This window comes from Corvus cornix, chromosome 2, assembly GCF_000738735.6.
Source record: "Corvus cornix cornix isolate S_Up_H32 chromosome 2, ASM73873v5, whole genome shotgun sequence".
NCBI classification, from domain to species: domain Eukaryota; kingdom Metazoa; phylum Chordata; class Aves; order Passeriformes; family Corvidae; genus Corvus; species Corvus cornix.
Window position 1 is genome coordinate 142525534 of NC_046333.1, and position 17417 is coordinate 142542950.

At 43.7% G+C, this 17417-nt stretch overlaps 2 protein-coding genes across 3 annotated transcripts in view; one reads left to right on the forward strand and one right to left on the reverse strand.

Annotated features, from left to right (window-relative positions):
* On the reverse strand, positions 1–16417 carry DERL1 (derlin 1). Its single transcript, XM_039550154.1, has 9 exons — positions 16311–16417; positions 15761–15961; positions 13643–13754; positions 10449–10513; positions 7837–7863; positions 5725–5820; positions 5008–5060; positions 3736–3846; positions 1–2655 (listed from the first exon to the last, which is right to left on the reverse strand). The coding sequence occupies exons 2-9, from the start codon at positions 15911–15913 to the stop codon at positions 2517–2519; spliced, it is 756 nt and encodes a 251-aa protein (XP_039406088.1). The 5' UTR covers positions 15914–15961; positions 16311–16417; the 3' UTR covers positions 1–2516.
* TBC1D31 (TBC1 domain family member 31) overlaps positions 16373–17417 on the forward strand; it is a 24095-nt gene continuing 23050 nt past the window's right edge. The window contains exon 1 of one of the 2 annotated variants that reach the window (XM_039550145.1): positions 16373–16685. In XM_039550145.1, the coding sequence (XP_039406079.1) occupies positions 16609–16685 (77 nt within the window). In that variant the 5' untranslated portion in view covers positions 16373–16608. The other variant, XM_039550146.1, reaches the window with a different exon arrangement.

Below are 17417 nucleotides of genomic sequence, written 5' to 3' on the forward strand. Positions count from 1 at the left end.
GACAGTAACAGAGATTAAAATTTTAATTTAAAACTTTGCCAACAAAAATTGATTACAAAAAGGGAAATTATCTGTACAAAATAAGAAAGGAAATACTCATTTTAACAAGAGACTGCCATTATCAATGTATGTGGGAGGACAAACAGCAGTTCAGGTCAAGTGACAAAATGAGAAACAAACAAACTGAGCTTGTAATACAGAATTCTGAAGTGAATTTTCCATAAACAAAATAAACTGACCTGAAGCAGCTCAGAAGCTAATCAAGGTTTATAAGAAGTCTATTTTCCTTGCAAACCTTTTCCTCTTAATTTAGAGAAGGAGGACATACTAGAAAGCAAGACCCCATGCAGTGCCATGGGCCAGTACAATGACTTTTGCTGTGCTTTCTCTCACTCAAGCCTTCCTTTGGGCCTTCCATACAGAGATATTCTGCATTTTGTGTGTGCCAGGGGTTTAACTGAGTCACAAACTACTGCATCTTCACTTAAAAGTTGGGTCCTGACTCAAAATGAAGACAAATGCTTTGAAGACAGTGATATTCCTATGACTAAAAAGACTCCTATTAAAATGATTATTCTCAGACTGCTCAAGTCCACATCAAATAACAGCTGTTGGTCAATAATGGATTTGTATTTACAACACTGCACTCCTCTTTTCTACCTACCATTTTATACAAAGAAAGAGACAAGAGCATCTTTAAAACTCATCACTGAATAGGCAAAAATGGCAGGTCATCTCTAAACTCCAAGTTCCTGTAAAATGTAAGCACACAGTATGATCATTACCAGTTTTCTACATTTTTCCACGAGCCAAATCAACATAACTGAGTTGCAGTGAAGACACGGAACATGCATTTTTTTAAATTTCCAGACTAACCGCTTATTTTCCACTCAGCTTTGCATCATGTAGTATTTACAAGTTTTTATACCTTCAGAACCCAAGTTTAGTGAAGAAACAAAGTAGTAATAAAAATGTATCAGCCCAGATTCACTTCACCAACTTATAGTTACCTGAGATACCTAAGTTGGGGCAGAACAGCTGTCCATGCCCCACCTACCCAGTAAAACAACAGACAAATGCTAAAGGACAATTCAGTCAGACTTGAAACTCATCCTAGTGACAACGCTCTTCTTCCTCCAACTATGAAATAAAAAGTGAGCAACTACATTCTGACTTACAGGTCTTGGTTAAGCTTAGAGTAATTGTGTTGGATTTATGTAAACCTAAGCCTTACTTGCTCACTAGCAGCTCCCAGCTAGGGAGGTCAGGGGCAGCTGTCTTTTAAGAATGCTGTGAGACATGCACGAGTCCTTCTTACAGCTGGGAAAACTGAGATAAGTAAGAAGTTTGCTCAAGAGCATGCAGTGAGTCAGTAACAAGCCGGCAGTACAGCTTCCTGCATCTTAGCCATGTGCTCTGCCCATGGGAACCCAGTGCAAGGAAAACTATCGTACAGAAATCATTCCCTTTTCCACATCAAAAATTTTTACCAGAAAAAGGTACAGATACTGATAAACAGTGTATGCAATTTCTTATTTGACAATGAAAGAGTCCTGCAGTAAACCTGTTAGATTGTGTCTTCACCCTGCAAAAGATTATTTCCAGCTTTGATTCTTAGACATCTTAAAGCTTTTAAGATAAAAGTTGAAGAGTCAGTTAAACAATGCTGCAGTCAGTACCCTTAACCACAACGTTACATTTTCTAGTTTAAGCAGTATTTATGCCATCCAATTTGGCAATCAAAAGAGAAACCTTGAAGCCAATAATTCACAGATCTGGCAGGGAAAAAAACATGCCAGACAACTTCAGTTTCACCAGAACAAGCTTTGTAACATGCCATGAAGAGTTCAGAGATTTTAATTCTGTGAGTATCTGTTATTGCCATTTCAAACAAAAGCCCTCTAATCCTTAGCCTTGCCCAGCCCATGATGTAGCAGGTAGGACAAATGCTGCATGGCAAGAAACAGCTCTGCTCAAAACACATCTTAATAACAGAAATTAAACATTTGCAATTTGCTTTACAAATGCAGCAGAGAGATATCACTTAAATAATATTTCCAAAGACCCTGGGGCTTAAGCACAGCTATGGAAAAAGTCAGCTTTCTAAATCTGGGGGGCTCATTTGAGACATCTGCCTTGCACTAGATTTTACTTCACTGTGGTCAACAAAGCTTTTAACATACCAGGAAAGACAGGACACCACTAGCTTGTTCCATCACATCATGGAACAGGACAGCCAATGGATCCTGTTGCGACAGACAATACTGTATAAAGAAGGCTTATTTTTAATGGCAGAATCACACTGGACACTACTGGCTAACCTGGAGCAAGATCTACATTTTTTCCTTCTGGAGTTTTTAATTTGCTCTTGAACCAGAAACATTCTTTCTTTCTAATCAGTTAAATCCAAGAGTACTACAGAGAGCTCAGTTCTTAAGCATGCTCTGCACCAGGAACAGTCGGTTCTACATCCAATTGAAACCGGAGAGTTGCTGTTTTCCAAGGGCAGGAATTCTTCACTGATCCCCTAGCCGGAAACCTTGGCCCCAGTTGTGTCTTCCACCACCCTGCTGATCTTCTGCAGCCCTTCTCATGCTGGCAGGAGGGACACCAAAGCCCGACACTCCTCCTCTCCTATTTGGCAGCCATCGGTAACTAGGACAAACCAGAGGAGGAGGAGTTAGAGAAACAGCTGTACCTTGGGGGTAAATGCCAGACCTTTTCCATGCTCTTCCTTTTAGCTAATACACTTTGCAGAAATACCAGCTTTTCACAGTAGAACTTCAGAGAATTCTTTCCAAATCTAAGCCCTCAGCACACTGACAAATGGAAATACTGGGAAACTTCCATCTCTGAGATGTGTATGGTAACAAGAGAATTGCACGGAACCAATAAGACTAAGGGCAGTTTCAGAGCTGTTACCACCTTGAAAGACATTTTAAAAAACAACCTTGTCTTCTAATCTCTATGGAAAATTAGGTTTACCAGATGGGCTTGCAAGCACAGAATTAGAATATAAAGCTTCCCTATTCATTGAAACTTGTACAGAAAGTGTAACTGTAATCCAACACTTTATGCTATGAAAAGGGTTAACTGAGTTGCTAACTAAAGTTTGACAGAGGAGGAATATTTACAGCCCAAAAGGATGCGGACAAGGGCAACTGAACGACAAACTCTGGCTTCTGATTATAGTATTTCAATGCCAAAACAGTGAACATATCTCAAGAAAAAGCACTTCCAAAACCAAGACTTGCAGTCTCAGTCAGGGTGACTGGTACAGACTGCAAAGCAGAATCTTTTATAGCCCTGAACAAGTCTACAACTGGCTCTTATTGTTAAACATTGCTGAACTGGTAGCTACTGTAATGATACATGGGGATACAGAAAACAGATCATTTACAGGATGAAATTTCTTTTATATACCATCTGATAATTGTTAGGGAGTTCTCTTTACTGCAGCTCAATTCAACAGCAGAACTCATGACATTTACTCTCACTCTTAAGAGGGGGTAAAGACATAAGCCATCCCAAGAGGCAACAAAGAACTCTCACATGGGCCATTTACAAGTAACTCAGCAGTTTTTATGACTCATCAGCTCAGTCAATACGAGAGTCTGAAGAAGGTTGACTTAGCAAAGTATTTTACACTTTACAATCCCACCAAACATATGTCTGATGAACTATACAAAAAATTGGACCAAACAAACAGTGAGGTAAAGAATGAAGTCAGCTTACAGGAACTGAGGTGTGGACAGAAAATTCCTTCCTCCCAAATCCATTGGATATTTAAACATTAAGAAGAAATACAGATGTCCAACCAGATTTCCTATCAGCTCATTGATGACTCTGTAAAGCAAAAGAAAAAAGAATGGTTTCAAATGCTGTCTTCTCTGAAAATAAATGAGTGACAATCTTCTGTTCACCTGCCACCAGGATTTGCTGGGGTCGTGACACACAGAAAATTTCCCTTCCCTCAGCATTTTTCAGCCACTTCTTTAGAAGGGCCAACCTCCTGTGCCAGCACATCAATCAACAGTCTGTTCCACCCTCCCTTCCAAGCCTTCTCCACAGTCTGTATTGAAAACACAATTAAATACTTGTTTACATTGGGGAATTAGACCGTATAGCGATTAGTGACCAAAATAATCGTCTGCAGAGCTAGAGACGTTACTGCTGTTTTCACTGGACAACCTGTCTCCTGCTGTAGTGAACTGTTTTGTTCCCAGTTCTGCAAAAACACTGCTGAATGGAGGCCCTTGAGTATCTTCTGTCATGCATAGAAACAGCAGGTATCTAACAGGAAGTAGTTTTCACAAGTGACGGATGAGTCAGTAGGAGGCACGGCCAGAAAAGGGAATTTGGTTCTGCTGTACCATCTCCTCCTTTTATAACTCAACCACAAACTTGTTATTGTCACTAATTATGTTACAGCGGCACCAAGAGGCCCCAATGAATGCAGGGCCCCAATGAGGCAGACTGTGCACAGAGGGGATTTCTGCATCATGGGGTTTAGTCAAAAAAAACCCAAGAGAGACCAAAAAATTCAACAAGTGCTAACATGGCATGCTATGGGCTTACTGCTGTTTTTCCTTGCTTAACAAACTGAAAAAAAAGATCAGGTTGGACAAGTCTGTGAGGGAAAGAAGTAACAGCATTATCAGAGTCAAGCTAAATTTGTTTCTAAACCAGTAATGATGGCTGGTTCCAGGGAATGACATCTTTCTTTAATGTGTGTTACTTTCTTAGTATGGAGAAGGCCCAATGCATAGAGTTACTAGAAAATACACCAAACTCTCATTACTTTCCCCTCACCTACATTCTATTCTCTAGTTCTCACATGCACATCTCTTTGCTTTTATGTTAAATGACCACCATGTGACACTGAGCATTATCAGTCAGATTACACAGTTTTAAGCTTATTTTAATATTACTCCTAAATTCAGGAGCAAGTTAAATAGCTGTAAAAGCTCTTGTAACTTCAAATTGGCCATATAAGTAAATACATACGATCCACCAATGATGTAGTTGAATCCCAGAATAACCCATGGAAGGTAACAGGCCTGAAAAAGAACGCAGTGGAGAGAGTAAGTACAAGTTAAGGATGTAAACCTGCTCTCAATATCCCACTGCACTAATAAGCACAATCATAATCTCAATGTTTTAGGCATTACATGTCCTGATCTATTAACTTAAGCAGATTCAATGTAACAAGGTTACTCCAAACTGAGCAACCACTAACATTTTTAGACAAAACATACTCTTTCAAACATTATAAGCAAGTGTGCCTTTTGCACCCTATGTTCCACAGCAAGTCTGCATCTAGAACAAAGTCCTGAAGTTTTCAGTTTTGAAAAGGCCTGGAAATTATCAAAAGAGTCTTCACTATAAGAACGGGCAGAAACAGACAAGGTCACACAGAAAAAAACAATTTAAAATACCAACATTTTGTCACTACATTCAGCTTTTATCCAGGCTAATATTTATCAGAAATGTTATCCCTTTTTTCAAAATGATGAATTGTGAGGACATCTTTTCAGTAGAGACACACTGAGTAGAGACACCACATGGAAGACTGAAGAAATTTGTCTGCTCCATCTCAAGGAGTATTCAGCTATGTGAGAGTATGGGTCACCTTTAATAAGAGAGAATATTTATATTTTGCCCCTCACCCACTACATATGCACCTTGCAGGCAGAAATCTTTCCAATATCCTGTCTGACATACCTTAAATCTTGTTCCAAACCAAAATGATACAATCATGTCTCTGTTCAGCTGGGCCCACACATAAAGTACTGACATGATGAGAGGAATCATCAGCAACTGCAATGTTTAAAAAAAAAAAAAAAAAAAAAGAACAAAGTTACCATTACTTTCACAGAAACACAAGAAACTCAAACAGGCAGCAGGAGCTATGTTTCAGAAGTCGTTCGTAAGCATGGTACATCACCAAAGTCTTTACAGATTGCCCCAGAATCTCTTCCACTACATGCCATGGATCTGTTCAAAAACTATTGAGAAAGTTAAGGAGGAGAACCTACTGGGGTACTCTCTTTTGCATGACCATACCAAAGCAAAGGGCTCCAACCCGTGCCAAGAAAGAGCAGCTGCAGGGAGCTCCTCTGCTCCCACCTACAGGAGAGTCAGCCCTGTACCTGTGCCACAATCACTTCCAGGGCACTGAGCCAAACATTCTCATCTGGGGCAAAGCTAATATGCCAGATGAAGTGTTCTCCATCCAACTGCCACCTATGTCCCCCTCCTGAGAGCACCACAGGGGGAAGGTGCTCCAGTCAATCCCCATTTTAGAGTACCACAGCCAGCCTTGGCACAGCCACCTTGGCAGAGCTTGGAGTTAACCTGTGCTCCATGCCAGGAGCTGAGGCTGTTTCAAATGCTTCTTTACATGGACTCAGTATTAGCTGATTGGACTATTTCTAGTGAAAGAAATACAAAGCACTGCTTTAGCTATCTGCTGATTTCTGAACTGAAGGCAGACTGCCCCAGCAACATTTCCATGAACTGGCTGAATGCTGTGAAACAGCTCCTGTGTTTGGAAAAGAGGTCAATACTCATCCCTTGAGGGGTGCTGCTATTTAACAGGTTCCACATTAAAGCTGGCACCCTGACATCAGTCCAGCCTTCCACAAGCCCTGTGGTGCATTCTGACTCCCCCACATAAGAACCTTAGGGTCTTTACTGAAACCCTTTTTGTATTACTGAAAAAAAGCACAATATCTAGTATCTGAAAGCATTTGACTTAGGAATAGAGGCCTAGCTATCCTACCCCTATCTTCTGAATTTCAACAAAGGCCACTCAAGACGAGTAAAAAACCCCCTATTTCTAAGAAAAAACACACTTTTACATCAAAAAACTGATTCTTCTTCAAGCAATACTTTGTATGCAGATTAAAAAAAAAAAATTAAGTTCCTCTTTAAAAACACACAAATCAACACAATCAAAAATTTGTCTAAAATTTGTATAATGTGTGGGTGACTCCAGCATGCTTTTCTAAAATTTTGTAGTATCTTCCCCATGGAAAAGTGTAAGTATAAAGTTATGGACAGCCCTTAACACAATTCACTCCTGACCAGGGATGCATGATCGCTGGTTTTGTCTACCAGGGAACCAGAGAAGTGATCTAATAAATGTTAAGATAATTCTGTATGGAATACTACAGATACTGGTGGAGTCTTTAGGTGCTGGAGACAATTGAAGATGAGAACAGCAGAGGCAGACTGAAGACATGCAGTTATCTGACACTGTTGTGTCCCAAAAACACTTCCCAATTTTCACCCTTGATATCTGGGGACAGCAGAATTATTTCACGGAAACTGATTCTTAAGACCACTATCTTAATCATTCCTGTGAGGATTTTGCACTTCACAGTTCTGGTCTCAAACTGAAGCTGCATTTTTCACAAAAAAATCTTCTGTTGGCAAGTAACAGGCGTACTAAACTAAATTTGAGAAGATTAATAAACCCAAGAATCATTTTTAAATAGAAAAGTAAGAAAGCAGATCCACAGTCATTAAAAGAAATAGTGCATAGGTGACATCTTGTGCCCATTTTAGTAAGTCTGAGCACTTCCTGACTGCACAAAGACACAATTTTTGCTTCTTAACTCCCTAACTGGGTTAGGTATGGCAGTCAGATCCAAGCTTATGCCTTCAGCTGAGGCTAACCCAAACTAAAAAACTAACAATACACACACAGTAGTCCATCCAGATATCATCTGAACAGCCTAGCTTAACTATGTTCTGCAGTTAAGTCAATAATGCTCCCTATAAAGTCATTAAGTAGTCATAAAGTTTTCTAAGAAACTGCACCACACTTACCTGCATATCCATTACCAAGCCAGTTATCTGTCATCACACCATGAAGGAAAACGCAGAAAAACCTGACAGGCTACAACAATAAAAAGCTGCAGGCACACAGAATACACATGCAAAGATCTTTAACGGTCAAAATTGATACTACACTGTTTTAAGTTAAAATTTCCAATGATCTAGAAATGTACAAACTTTGTTTCAATAACTGCTTTTTGGCAGCCTTTCAAGTTCCCACCTCAAGTCATTACTCCAAGGGCCGATGGGTGCACTGGCCTTTCCTCCCTGATGAAACCGGCTAGCTACAGACTCCATCAGTCCTTGCATAAAGGCACGTTGAAGTTTAATAGCTGGATTCTTTCATTAGTTTAACACTGACATTTTGGTTTTCTAACTAAAGAAATACCAGATCATTAAAAAGTACCAATACATTGCCAATGAGTCATAGAAAAGAAACAATTTCTTAAAGTGCATTGATGCAGGCTTTTAATACTCCTCTCCCACCTTGGAGCTCAAAGAATCTGTTGTAGTAACTGCTGAGTAGAAACAATCACTGAATGATTTTACTATGATCAGGATGCTTTTAACAGTTCATGAATACATATAAAATGAAATCCAGCATTATCCCAGAGCATGCATTCAGGTTGCTCCTTACATCACACAGGGAACAAGCAACTAGAAGCTTTTAAATGACCAGTTAGAAAGATACGTCACAATTAGATTAATTAAATGCTCACAGCTAACAACCTGCAATAGTAAAGACAACCATCATCTTTAAAACAACATAATTAAATGCACCTTGTTACAGCTGTGGCTCGACAGGACTAGCAGGAATAGCAATTCCCTCCATATAGTGGAATGCAACTAGAGATTATCTATTGATAAAGCATTTCTATACACCAGCTGTCCTGGCTGTATCTGGTTCACACCGATGTCACCGCTCCCTTTTTTCCACCTGCTGTGCCACCACAAATTCCTACGAGGAGGCAGCAACAGCACAGACAGAATGGGAGCATCACCAAGGATGGAGGTTCCACACCTTCTCTTGCCAATCCTGTCAGTGTTTCACTGCCCTTACAGGAGAAATGGTCTTTCTTACACTTAAATGAAATTTCCTGTGCTTCCTTTTGTGGAATTCAGTGTCCAGCTCCAGAGTCCTCAGCACAGAAAAGACACAGACCTGTTAGAGTGGGACCAGAGGAAGCTGACAGAAATTACTGGAGGAATAGAACACCTCTCTTTTAGGGAAAGGCTGAGAGAGTTGGGGACAAATTTTTTTAGTACGGCCTTTTGCAATAGGACAAGTGGTAATGGTTTAAACTAAAAAAAGGTTGATTCAGACTAGATGTAAGAAAGAAATTTTTTACAATGAGGGTGGTGAAACACTGGCACAGGTTTCTACCGAGAGAGGTGGTAGATGCTCCACACCTGGAAACATTTAAGGTAAGCTTGAATGGGGCTTTGAGCAATCTGATTTAGTTGAAGATGTCCCTGCTCATTGCAGGGGGGTTGATAAGCTTTCCAGGTCACTTCCAGTTGAAACTACTGTATGATTCTATGATGACACCCCAGGCTGCACAATCCCAGCTCTCCCAGCTTCTCATGTGACAAATGCTCCAACCCTTTAATCATCTTTGTGACCCTTCACTGGACTCTCTCCAGTATGTTCATGTCTCCCTTGGACTTGGGAACCCAGAGCTGGATGCAGCCACCACACATCTCTCAAAGGCTGAGCAGTGAGGAGCAATCACCTGCCTCAACCTGCAGGCAATCCTCTGCCTAGGGCAACCCATGAGGCTGGTGGCCACTTTGGCCATAATGGCATATTGCTGGCTCATGGTCAACTCGGTGTCCAGCAGGACACCCAGAGCCTTTTCTGGAAGACGCTTTGCAGACTGTCAGTTCCTGGTCTGTCCTGGTGCCTCAGGCTGTTACTTGCCAAGAGCAGGACTCTGCACTTCCCTTTGCTGAGCTTCATTCCTGACCAGTCCATTTATCCAGCCTCTAAAGATCCCTCTAAATGGTGGCACAACCATTTGGTTTATCAACAACTCCTCCCAGTTTTGTATTCAAGATCTGAAAGAAAATTTAGGTGGAACAGCACAGCTCACAGAAGTGTTTCCCAGCATTCCCAAACCAACAAGCCCAGCTTCTTCAGGAAGTTGTCTCAGTGCAGATTATCGCAACACTGCTTTCACAGACTCAGATGACTTGTACCCAGCAGGTAAAGGATCTCGCCAGGAATTTCAGAGAATGGCAGTGATCAGTCCCTTTTGCACATGGCAGCTTTAACACACTAAATTCAGTGTTAGCCCATACAAGAGCAGCTCAGCAAAGCAACCCAGCAAACACCAGGGACACTCACCCAGTACGTGCTGAGCTCTGTGTCAGCAAAGCTTGAGTCCCCACATTGCACACTTGTGTGAGCACATTTTAAGTGTTCTCCCTGCAAGCCACTCACTGCCTTTTCAGGAAGGTTACACACTTACAAACTCTACAAACTCGCCTGGGAACGTTTGCTACATTTTAAAACTGTTCCTTGATAAAACCCAGTCTTTGAACACATTTCAGGCAGAAGCAGGAGAACCAAAATATTTCTCAAAGTTTGATGATGAGGATACAACAATGCAGATCCAGTTAAACAGGAGCATGAACATGTAATCTGCTGGCCTTCCATCAAAAGCCCCTGAAAATAAAAAGAATCATTATGAAAGGTACTGAAATTTTGATAATAAAATTAAGACAACTTTTATTTTTCAGAGCCTAAGAAAGCTCAGTTAGTAACAGTGGCTTTGCATGCAGTCTGTGGTCTGTGATTTTTTTTTTAAATTTTAAAATGCCTTAGAATAGAACAACCTACGGACTGAAAAATAAGGCATTCGGCCTACCGCATTAGAGCACAAGCAGTGTCTACACCTAGAAAAGAACACACTGACTCTGGAGGTAAGTAGTTCTAACTACATGAGACTTCAAAATGGAATTGGACCCCATCCTTCATATGAAACTGTGGGTTAGAAGAATAGAATAAGGAAATACACGTGCACAGCAAAAGCAGAAACACCAAGTTTAATGACTGAGTCATGTGAAAACCAGCCCTTACTTAGGCAAATTGCATCCTCTTCGTATCACCTCATCAGACTCAAGAGATGCAATGCTTTTTATACTTCAGAAAAAATTAGCACACATGACAAGGAGGGTACACATGTGCAGCACATTCTGTTCCTCCTTCTAAGCTGTACTGCTTGTCTAATTCACCATTTCAAATACGTACCAATTTTTTCAGGACACTGGAAACAAAAATAATAGAGTAACATTCCCTGCAGGTCATATTAAATGAAATGATCTTTAGATGTTGAGTTTGAGACCTGACAAGAGAAAAGGATTAAAAAACAACCCCCTAACAACGTGAAAACCTGAGGCTCTCGCTCTTGCTAACTGTGGCAAAAGGCTGACAGAGACCTCAGCATCTGTGCAAGACTCCCATCAACTTTCATATAAACCCAGGCAGGCAAGGAAAGCCTGAGAATACTGTTGAAAAAGACCCAGACTGGTGAGGGTGAAACACAGTGACAGCAGGAATGACAGTGACACACTCAGCACATCACAGACAAGCTGAATTACGTGCTCATAATTAAACATTCAAATGCCTAGAAAGAATGCTACTGCTTAATGTGATCACTGCTCAGCTTCATATAAGTATTTTTAAAGGAAGAAAATCTACTTTTAAGCACAACCTTTTTAGAATAGCCTATGTAAAACAAAATTACTAAAATATCGGTTTTAAGTTCAGCCATGCAAATTGCATGACAGGAAAAAAACCTGCTTTGAAAAATACATCAGAATGTTTTGAAGTTGTAAAACTACAGGAACTGGAGTTTTTTTCCTTACTGTTGCCATACAACAAAAAAAAATAAAGAGAAGAAGCTGACTAAGGCTGTAGAAATGCCAGCTCAGGAATCCTTCCAGAATAGGAAGAAATCAAAGCTATTATTATTCTTTTCAATTTTTCGCTTCTCATTATCTACAAGATTGCTAACAAGAATATTAGACATTTAAGTTGACTTTTCGATGAACATCTAAGGAAAGTGGACTACAAACTGCCAGAAAGCTCAGTACAGATATGGGGTGAGCTTTATCCCACAGGTCCTTCCATGAGGCCTGGGGTATAATCCAGTCATCTGGGAAGAGCTGCTGACCCATAATCTTATTCATACTGCTGGGGAGTGAACTCTGCATATTCTGCTTACTCTGTTGATATTTGTTATGTTCTTCTCCAACCAAAGCAAAACAAAAATACATCAATCTCCCTTTCCTTCTGAAGTTACAGGTCAGCCTGTTAGGAAAGCACAAGCACAGTACAAAACCATATGGATATTTCTGACAGCTAAATTTGAAGCTGGCATGAAGCAGCAGTGTATGCTCAAAAACCATGCACAATACTGAAAATAGAAGTTTCACTTTCTCAGTTTCACAGACAAAAGGAGGCATAGACCAATGCTGACTTCACCTGTAAACATTATCAGCAACTTATACAACGTCCAGCTACAGAAGGATTCAGGCCTTTTTCACAGAAAGAAGGGCCAACCTAACAAGGGACTTCATTTATACCCAGAAAAATAACTGTAATATAAAAGAAATGCATTGGTTCAAACAACACAGCTGACTTCCCAGTTTCAAAATCCAGATGTGTTGTATAGCAGAAATTTACTCCCTTTAATGGTATTTGTGCCACAGCACAGACAACTAGAGCATTTTGTAAGTAGATCTACAAGCAGTGAGGTCTTTTAGTTTGCATAATTAACCAGGAACTCTTACTACACCTACCTTTGCCCAGTCACAACTGCCAGCACTCTCATGTGCTCATGATCTACTGCAGAAAGGCTCAGAGAGAAGCAGGAATGATTTCTAGCTATTAAACTACTACTTAACCTTCACTAAGAAAACAACCAAATATCATCTGGCACTACTCCTCCCCTTCCCTGCTACTCTTCTTAAATGTGATTCCACAGTACTCTCTGGATGGCAGGTCTGCCAGGGATCTCTTCTCTCTCATGGACTTCCCAAACATCACCTTGCAATGCATTCCCTTTTACACCATCAGTTCTAAGATTCCATTAGAACTATACTGAAATTCTTGTTCACAAAGGCTTTCAGGAGGAGTCTGGCTTGGCAAATACTTTAATTATTTATGCCAGTTGAATGAATTTTTGTCTAGCTTTAATGAACTGGGCAGTGCAAAAGGAAACCAGTTTTGAAGCTACTTTGTGCCAACAACCCCTTCTTCTGAGAGAAATGATCCATTATCGGATCTCCTTTTCTCACTTGATTTTTCCCCTTAACTGAAAATCCTTCTAGTCTCTTAACTTTTCCACGTATCTGTTAGGCAGAGGGGTAGACTTCTTTTGTAGGAGGTATCTCTCAATTCAACCAAACAACAGAATAACACAAGTTAGCATTCCTGTTAAAACAAGAAAAAACTGACGTTATTTTCTCTCAATGGATAAACCCATTATTACATTATGCTCTATCATCCTTCTCTGATAAAAGACATCAGATCCAAAAAAACGGAGGTAATGTAATCTTTTAGTCTGCCCCACTCACCTCCTGAAATCCAGCAACTAAAAGCACCAGGCCCTCCTACTGAAAAAAGTATCAAGTTCAGATCCTAAATGGCCAAAGCGAAGGAGCCAGCCACAGAAAACCAGTTTTCAGAGCAGTTTCACATTGACCAACATATGCTGGCAGAGAGATGAGCCATCTCTTATCAGGTCCAGGCAGGGTTCACCAGGTGCATATAATTTAATGGATAACGTACCTGTTTCTAATCGTGATGAATATTGATACAAGAAATACAAATTCACCAAGTAGAGAAATCCCGTTCCAGGTCCCACTGGGAAGAAGAAAGTTGCTGTTATCGGCCGCCAGATCTGTCCAGATCAAAAGAGAAAGATATATTTATAAACTGCAGAATGAACTCATATGCACAGGCTATTTGTTTACATTCATTACTTGATAATGAATGAAAACTTGGAACATCAAGAAGATGATTAAAAATAGCCCAAGTATCGATTGCTGCTACTTCAGCAGCTTTTATAGTTGTGGGGTTTTTTCAATCTGATAAGCAAAGCTATTAACACTACACCAGAAATAACACACAACTTTCCAAACTGCTTTCCATCACATCTTTGCAGTAGTGAGTCTTTACTGCAGTGCAAAAGAGACTCACTGGCAAGGATGCTACCCTGTTTTAAAAACAGCCATACAAAACCCATTCTTCCCTGTTGAACAGAGGCCAAGGAATTCACAGCCTTTAGTGTACCATTCCAGACAGCATGTGATACTCTGAACATTTGGGATCTGCTTTGGGACAGTCTCCCAACTATGAATATTGGGCATAGCCAACTGCATGGCAGCACGTAGCAAGGACAGAAAATGTCTGGTCATTCATGAACAAGCTCTTTAAGCAGCAAGATTTCCAAACTGAGTATTAGGATCCTGAACATCACAGTTCAAGAACGAATAACAGAACTAGAGGAAAAAGCAGTCATTTATGCTACTATACTTTGTGGACAATACATGAATCAAGGTAGATAGAGCCACAGCTTTATTTTTTTTTTTTTGCAGTCAGCCTTCTTCAGTGAAGATATAATGCGACAATATAACAGAAATTTAAAGATTGAAATCCCTTCTCTTCCTCCACTTTCAGCTCATCCAATGAGTGCTCTCCCCCAACACTGAACCTGTAATGTCAGAGAGCAAGGAAAAATGTCCAGTTTGTGACCACTTTTGATATTGCTAAGGCACCCAGAAACACTGCCATGTCTGACACCTCAAGGCGTTAGTTGTTAGTTTACATGCACCATACCTAAGCACAGAAGCTGACAGAAGCTTTTTCAAATTCCAAACCAGAAGGTGCAAAAGACGCACTTCTTTACAGAATAGGTCATGTTAAAAGGGACCACAGTGTGTCAGCTGGGCCAACCTCCCTGCTCAAGCACGGCCGTCCTAGAGCACATGACATACGATTGCACTCAGTTCTTGAATATCTCCAGTGAGGGCGATTCCACAGCCTCCCTGGTCAATCTGTTCCAGTGCATAGTCACCCAGTTCAGGTGGAACTTCCCATGCATCAGTTTCTGCCCATTGCCACTTGTCCATCCTCTGACACTCAGAGAAATTGATGAGGTCCCCTCTCAGTCCTCTTTCCTCGAGGCTGAAGAGGCCCAGCTCCCTCAGCCATTCCTCATTAGAGAGATCCTCCAGCTCCTTGATCACCTTTGTTGACCTCCGCTGGACCTGCCCGAGGAGCTCCATGTCTCTCTTGTAGCTCTGCCTCAAAACCTCCTGGGCCAGCTGCAGTTTGGGATATTTGCACACCCTGTAAGCTCAAAGTTACAGCTCCCAAAGTCACGGCCACACGATGACACAGAGCTAGGCAAGCCACCTGTAGTCACAGCCATAGAGCTCCTTGGCACAACGTCTAGCGCCTGCCAGAACAACTCCCACAGAAAATTTAGGAAAAAACACACCAGAATGAGGCACAAGACGAACTACAGGGCTGCCAGGGTCAACAGCCCTCCTTCTGTCACCCTGGCAGGGACGCGCAGCCCGTCACCACGGTGGGGGCCCAGGGCCTGCGGGCAGAGCACCGGCTAAATCCGGGCCCAGCCCGCAGGCCCTGTACAGGTTGAGCGGGAAGGCGGCTCGGCTCCCGCCGGAGGGGCTCCGGTCACCCCTGAGCGTTGTCTCGCTGCGCGGCTACTCCAGCGCGGCCGCGGAACCGGAGGAGCGGCTGGCCCCGCGCGCAGCCCCAGCGAGGCCCCGCAGCGCGGCCGTGCACTACAACTCCCAGAAGGCCGCGCGCGCACCAAGCCACGCTGAGCTACGGTGCGGACGCCGCGAGGCACGCCGGGAGCAGTAGTGTGGCTCGTACCTGGAAGCGGTGGATGAAGGCGTCAGGCCAGAGGAAGAGGTTGACGGGGCTGACAAGGCCCAGCTTGCCCACGAGCGGCACCGCGATGGAGCCGGCGAACCAGTAGCGGGTGATCAGAGGGATACTTCGGAACCAGTCCCCTAGGTCCGACATGTCGCAGCTGCGCCTGGCCGCCGCCGAGGCCTCGCCACGAACCGGCTGCTGAGGAAGAGACGAGACGAGGGTTCAGCCGCTCCCGCTCCCGCCGCCGCCGCCGCCGCCGCCCGGTCACGGAAGGGGCCCCGAAACAGACGTGGCGCCACCGAATTCGGCCGAGCCGCCGCGCTACTTCCGGCCCCGCCCCGGCCGCCAGCAGTCCCGCCCCGGGGGTGGAACGGGGGGCGAGCTGCCGCTGCCGGGCGACGGGGTCGTCGGGCCAGTCAGCGGTCCCTTCCCCAGGAGGCGCTTGTAATGCGGGGTGCGGGAAACAGGAGGGAACGGCAGCAAGGCCTGCGCCTGCGACAGCTGTGTTTCTGAGTGACCTATTGCACTGCGTTATAAACACATCTACCTGCGAGGATGCGACGTTTTGACTCGTTTTTAGTTCAGTGTCCGGCGCTGGCCGCGCTCCCCTCTCCCGTTCCCATCCAGGCCGATGCCGGCGAGGAAAACTACAACTCCCAGCAGCCCGCGAGGCCGGAGTTGGAGCGGTTCCATTCCCCGACATCTGCGGGGAGAGCCCTCGCCTCCCTTCCGGCTCCTCTCCATTGGTGAAGCGGGAGCGGGCTGTACCACGTGTGCGGCGCCCCCCGGTTTGGAGCGTGGGCGGAGCTCTGAGGGCAGCGCGGGAGCGGCGGCGCCGGGCGGGGATGGAGCGCTGCGATCTGGGCGAGCGGCGGCAGGGGCCCGTCTGGACCCGCAGGGCCGGGGCGGCCGCACCGCGGGGGTAACGGGGACGGGCCGGGGGGAGCGGCTGCCCGAGAGGAGCGGGCGGATGGGGCAGGGCTGACCCGGGCCCACCTGAGCCTCTGCAGGGTAGTTGAAGGGGCAGCGCGAGGATACCCGGTTAGGTAACGAAGGAGCACGTTCCCCTTGAATTACAGAATCGTTAGGGTTGGAAGGGACTTCTGGAGATCATCCAGTCCAACCCCGCTGCCAAGGCAAGGCAACTTAAACCAGGTTACGTGGAAGGGCGTCCAAGTGGGTTTGGAAAGTCTCCAGAGAGGGAGACTCCACGACCTCCCTGGGCAGCCTGTTTGGTGCTCTGCCATCCTCAACGTAAAGAAGTTCTTCCTCCTGTAGAGGTGAAACTTCTTGTGGTTTAGTTTAAGGCCAATGCTCCTCGTCCTGTCGCTGGCACCAAAAAGAGTCTGGCACCATTCTCTTGGCACCCACCTTTGAGATACTTACGTGTATCGATGACATGCTCTCTTGAAAGCGGAGCAGGTCCTCGAGGGTGCTGTGAAACCTCCGTGCTCAGGCTGCTCACAGTTTGGCTGGGCACTTACCCCAGTTTAGTGCTTCGGTTTTGGTGGTATTGAATAAAATGCCATGGGGGAATTGCCAGAGTTTAATCGCAGTGTGGTATGCTATGTAAATACTGCCTGGTCCAAGCTGAAAAGCAGCAGCACAAATGCTGCTTCGCGTGCCTCTGCCCTGGGGGCCTCTGGATGCAGCG

Bases quoted from the DNA above. Each gene is read 5' to 3' on its own strand.
- DERL1 (XM_039550154.1), bottom strand. From the start codon at position 15,913: ATGTCGGACCTAGGGGACTGGTTCCGAAGTATCCCTCTGATCACCCGC. The intron at 13,755-15,760 runs GTACGAGCCACA...TGATCTGGACAG, and splicing joins CCTTCATCCACCGCTTCCAG to ATCTGGCGGCCGATAACAGC. The intron at 5,821-7,836 runs GTAAGTGTGGTG...TAAACATTGCAG, and splicing joins GCTTGGTAATGGATATGCAG to TTGCTGATGATTCCTCTCAT.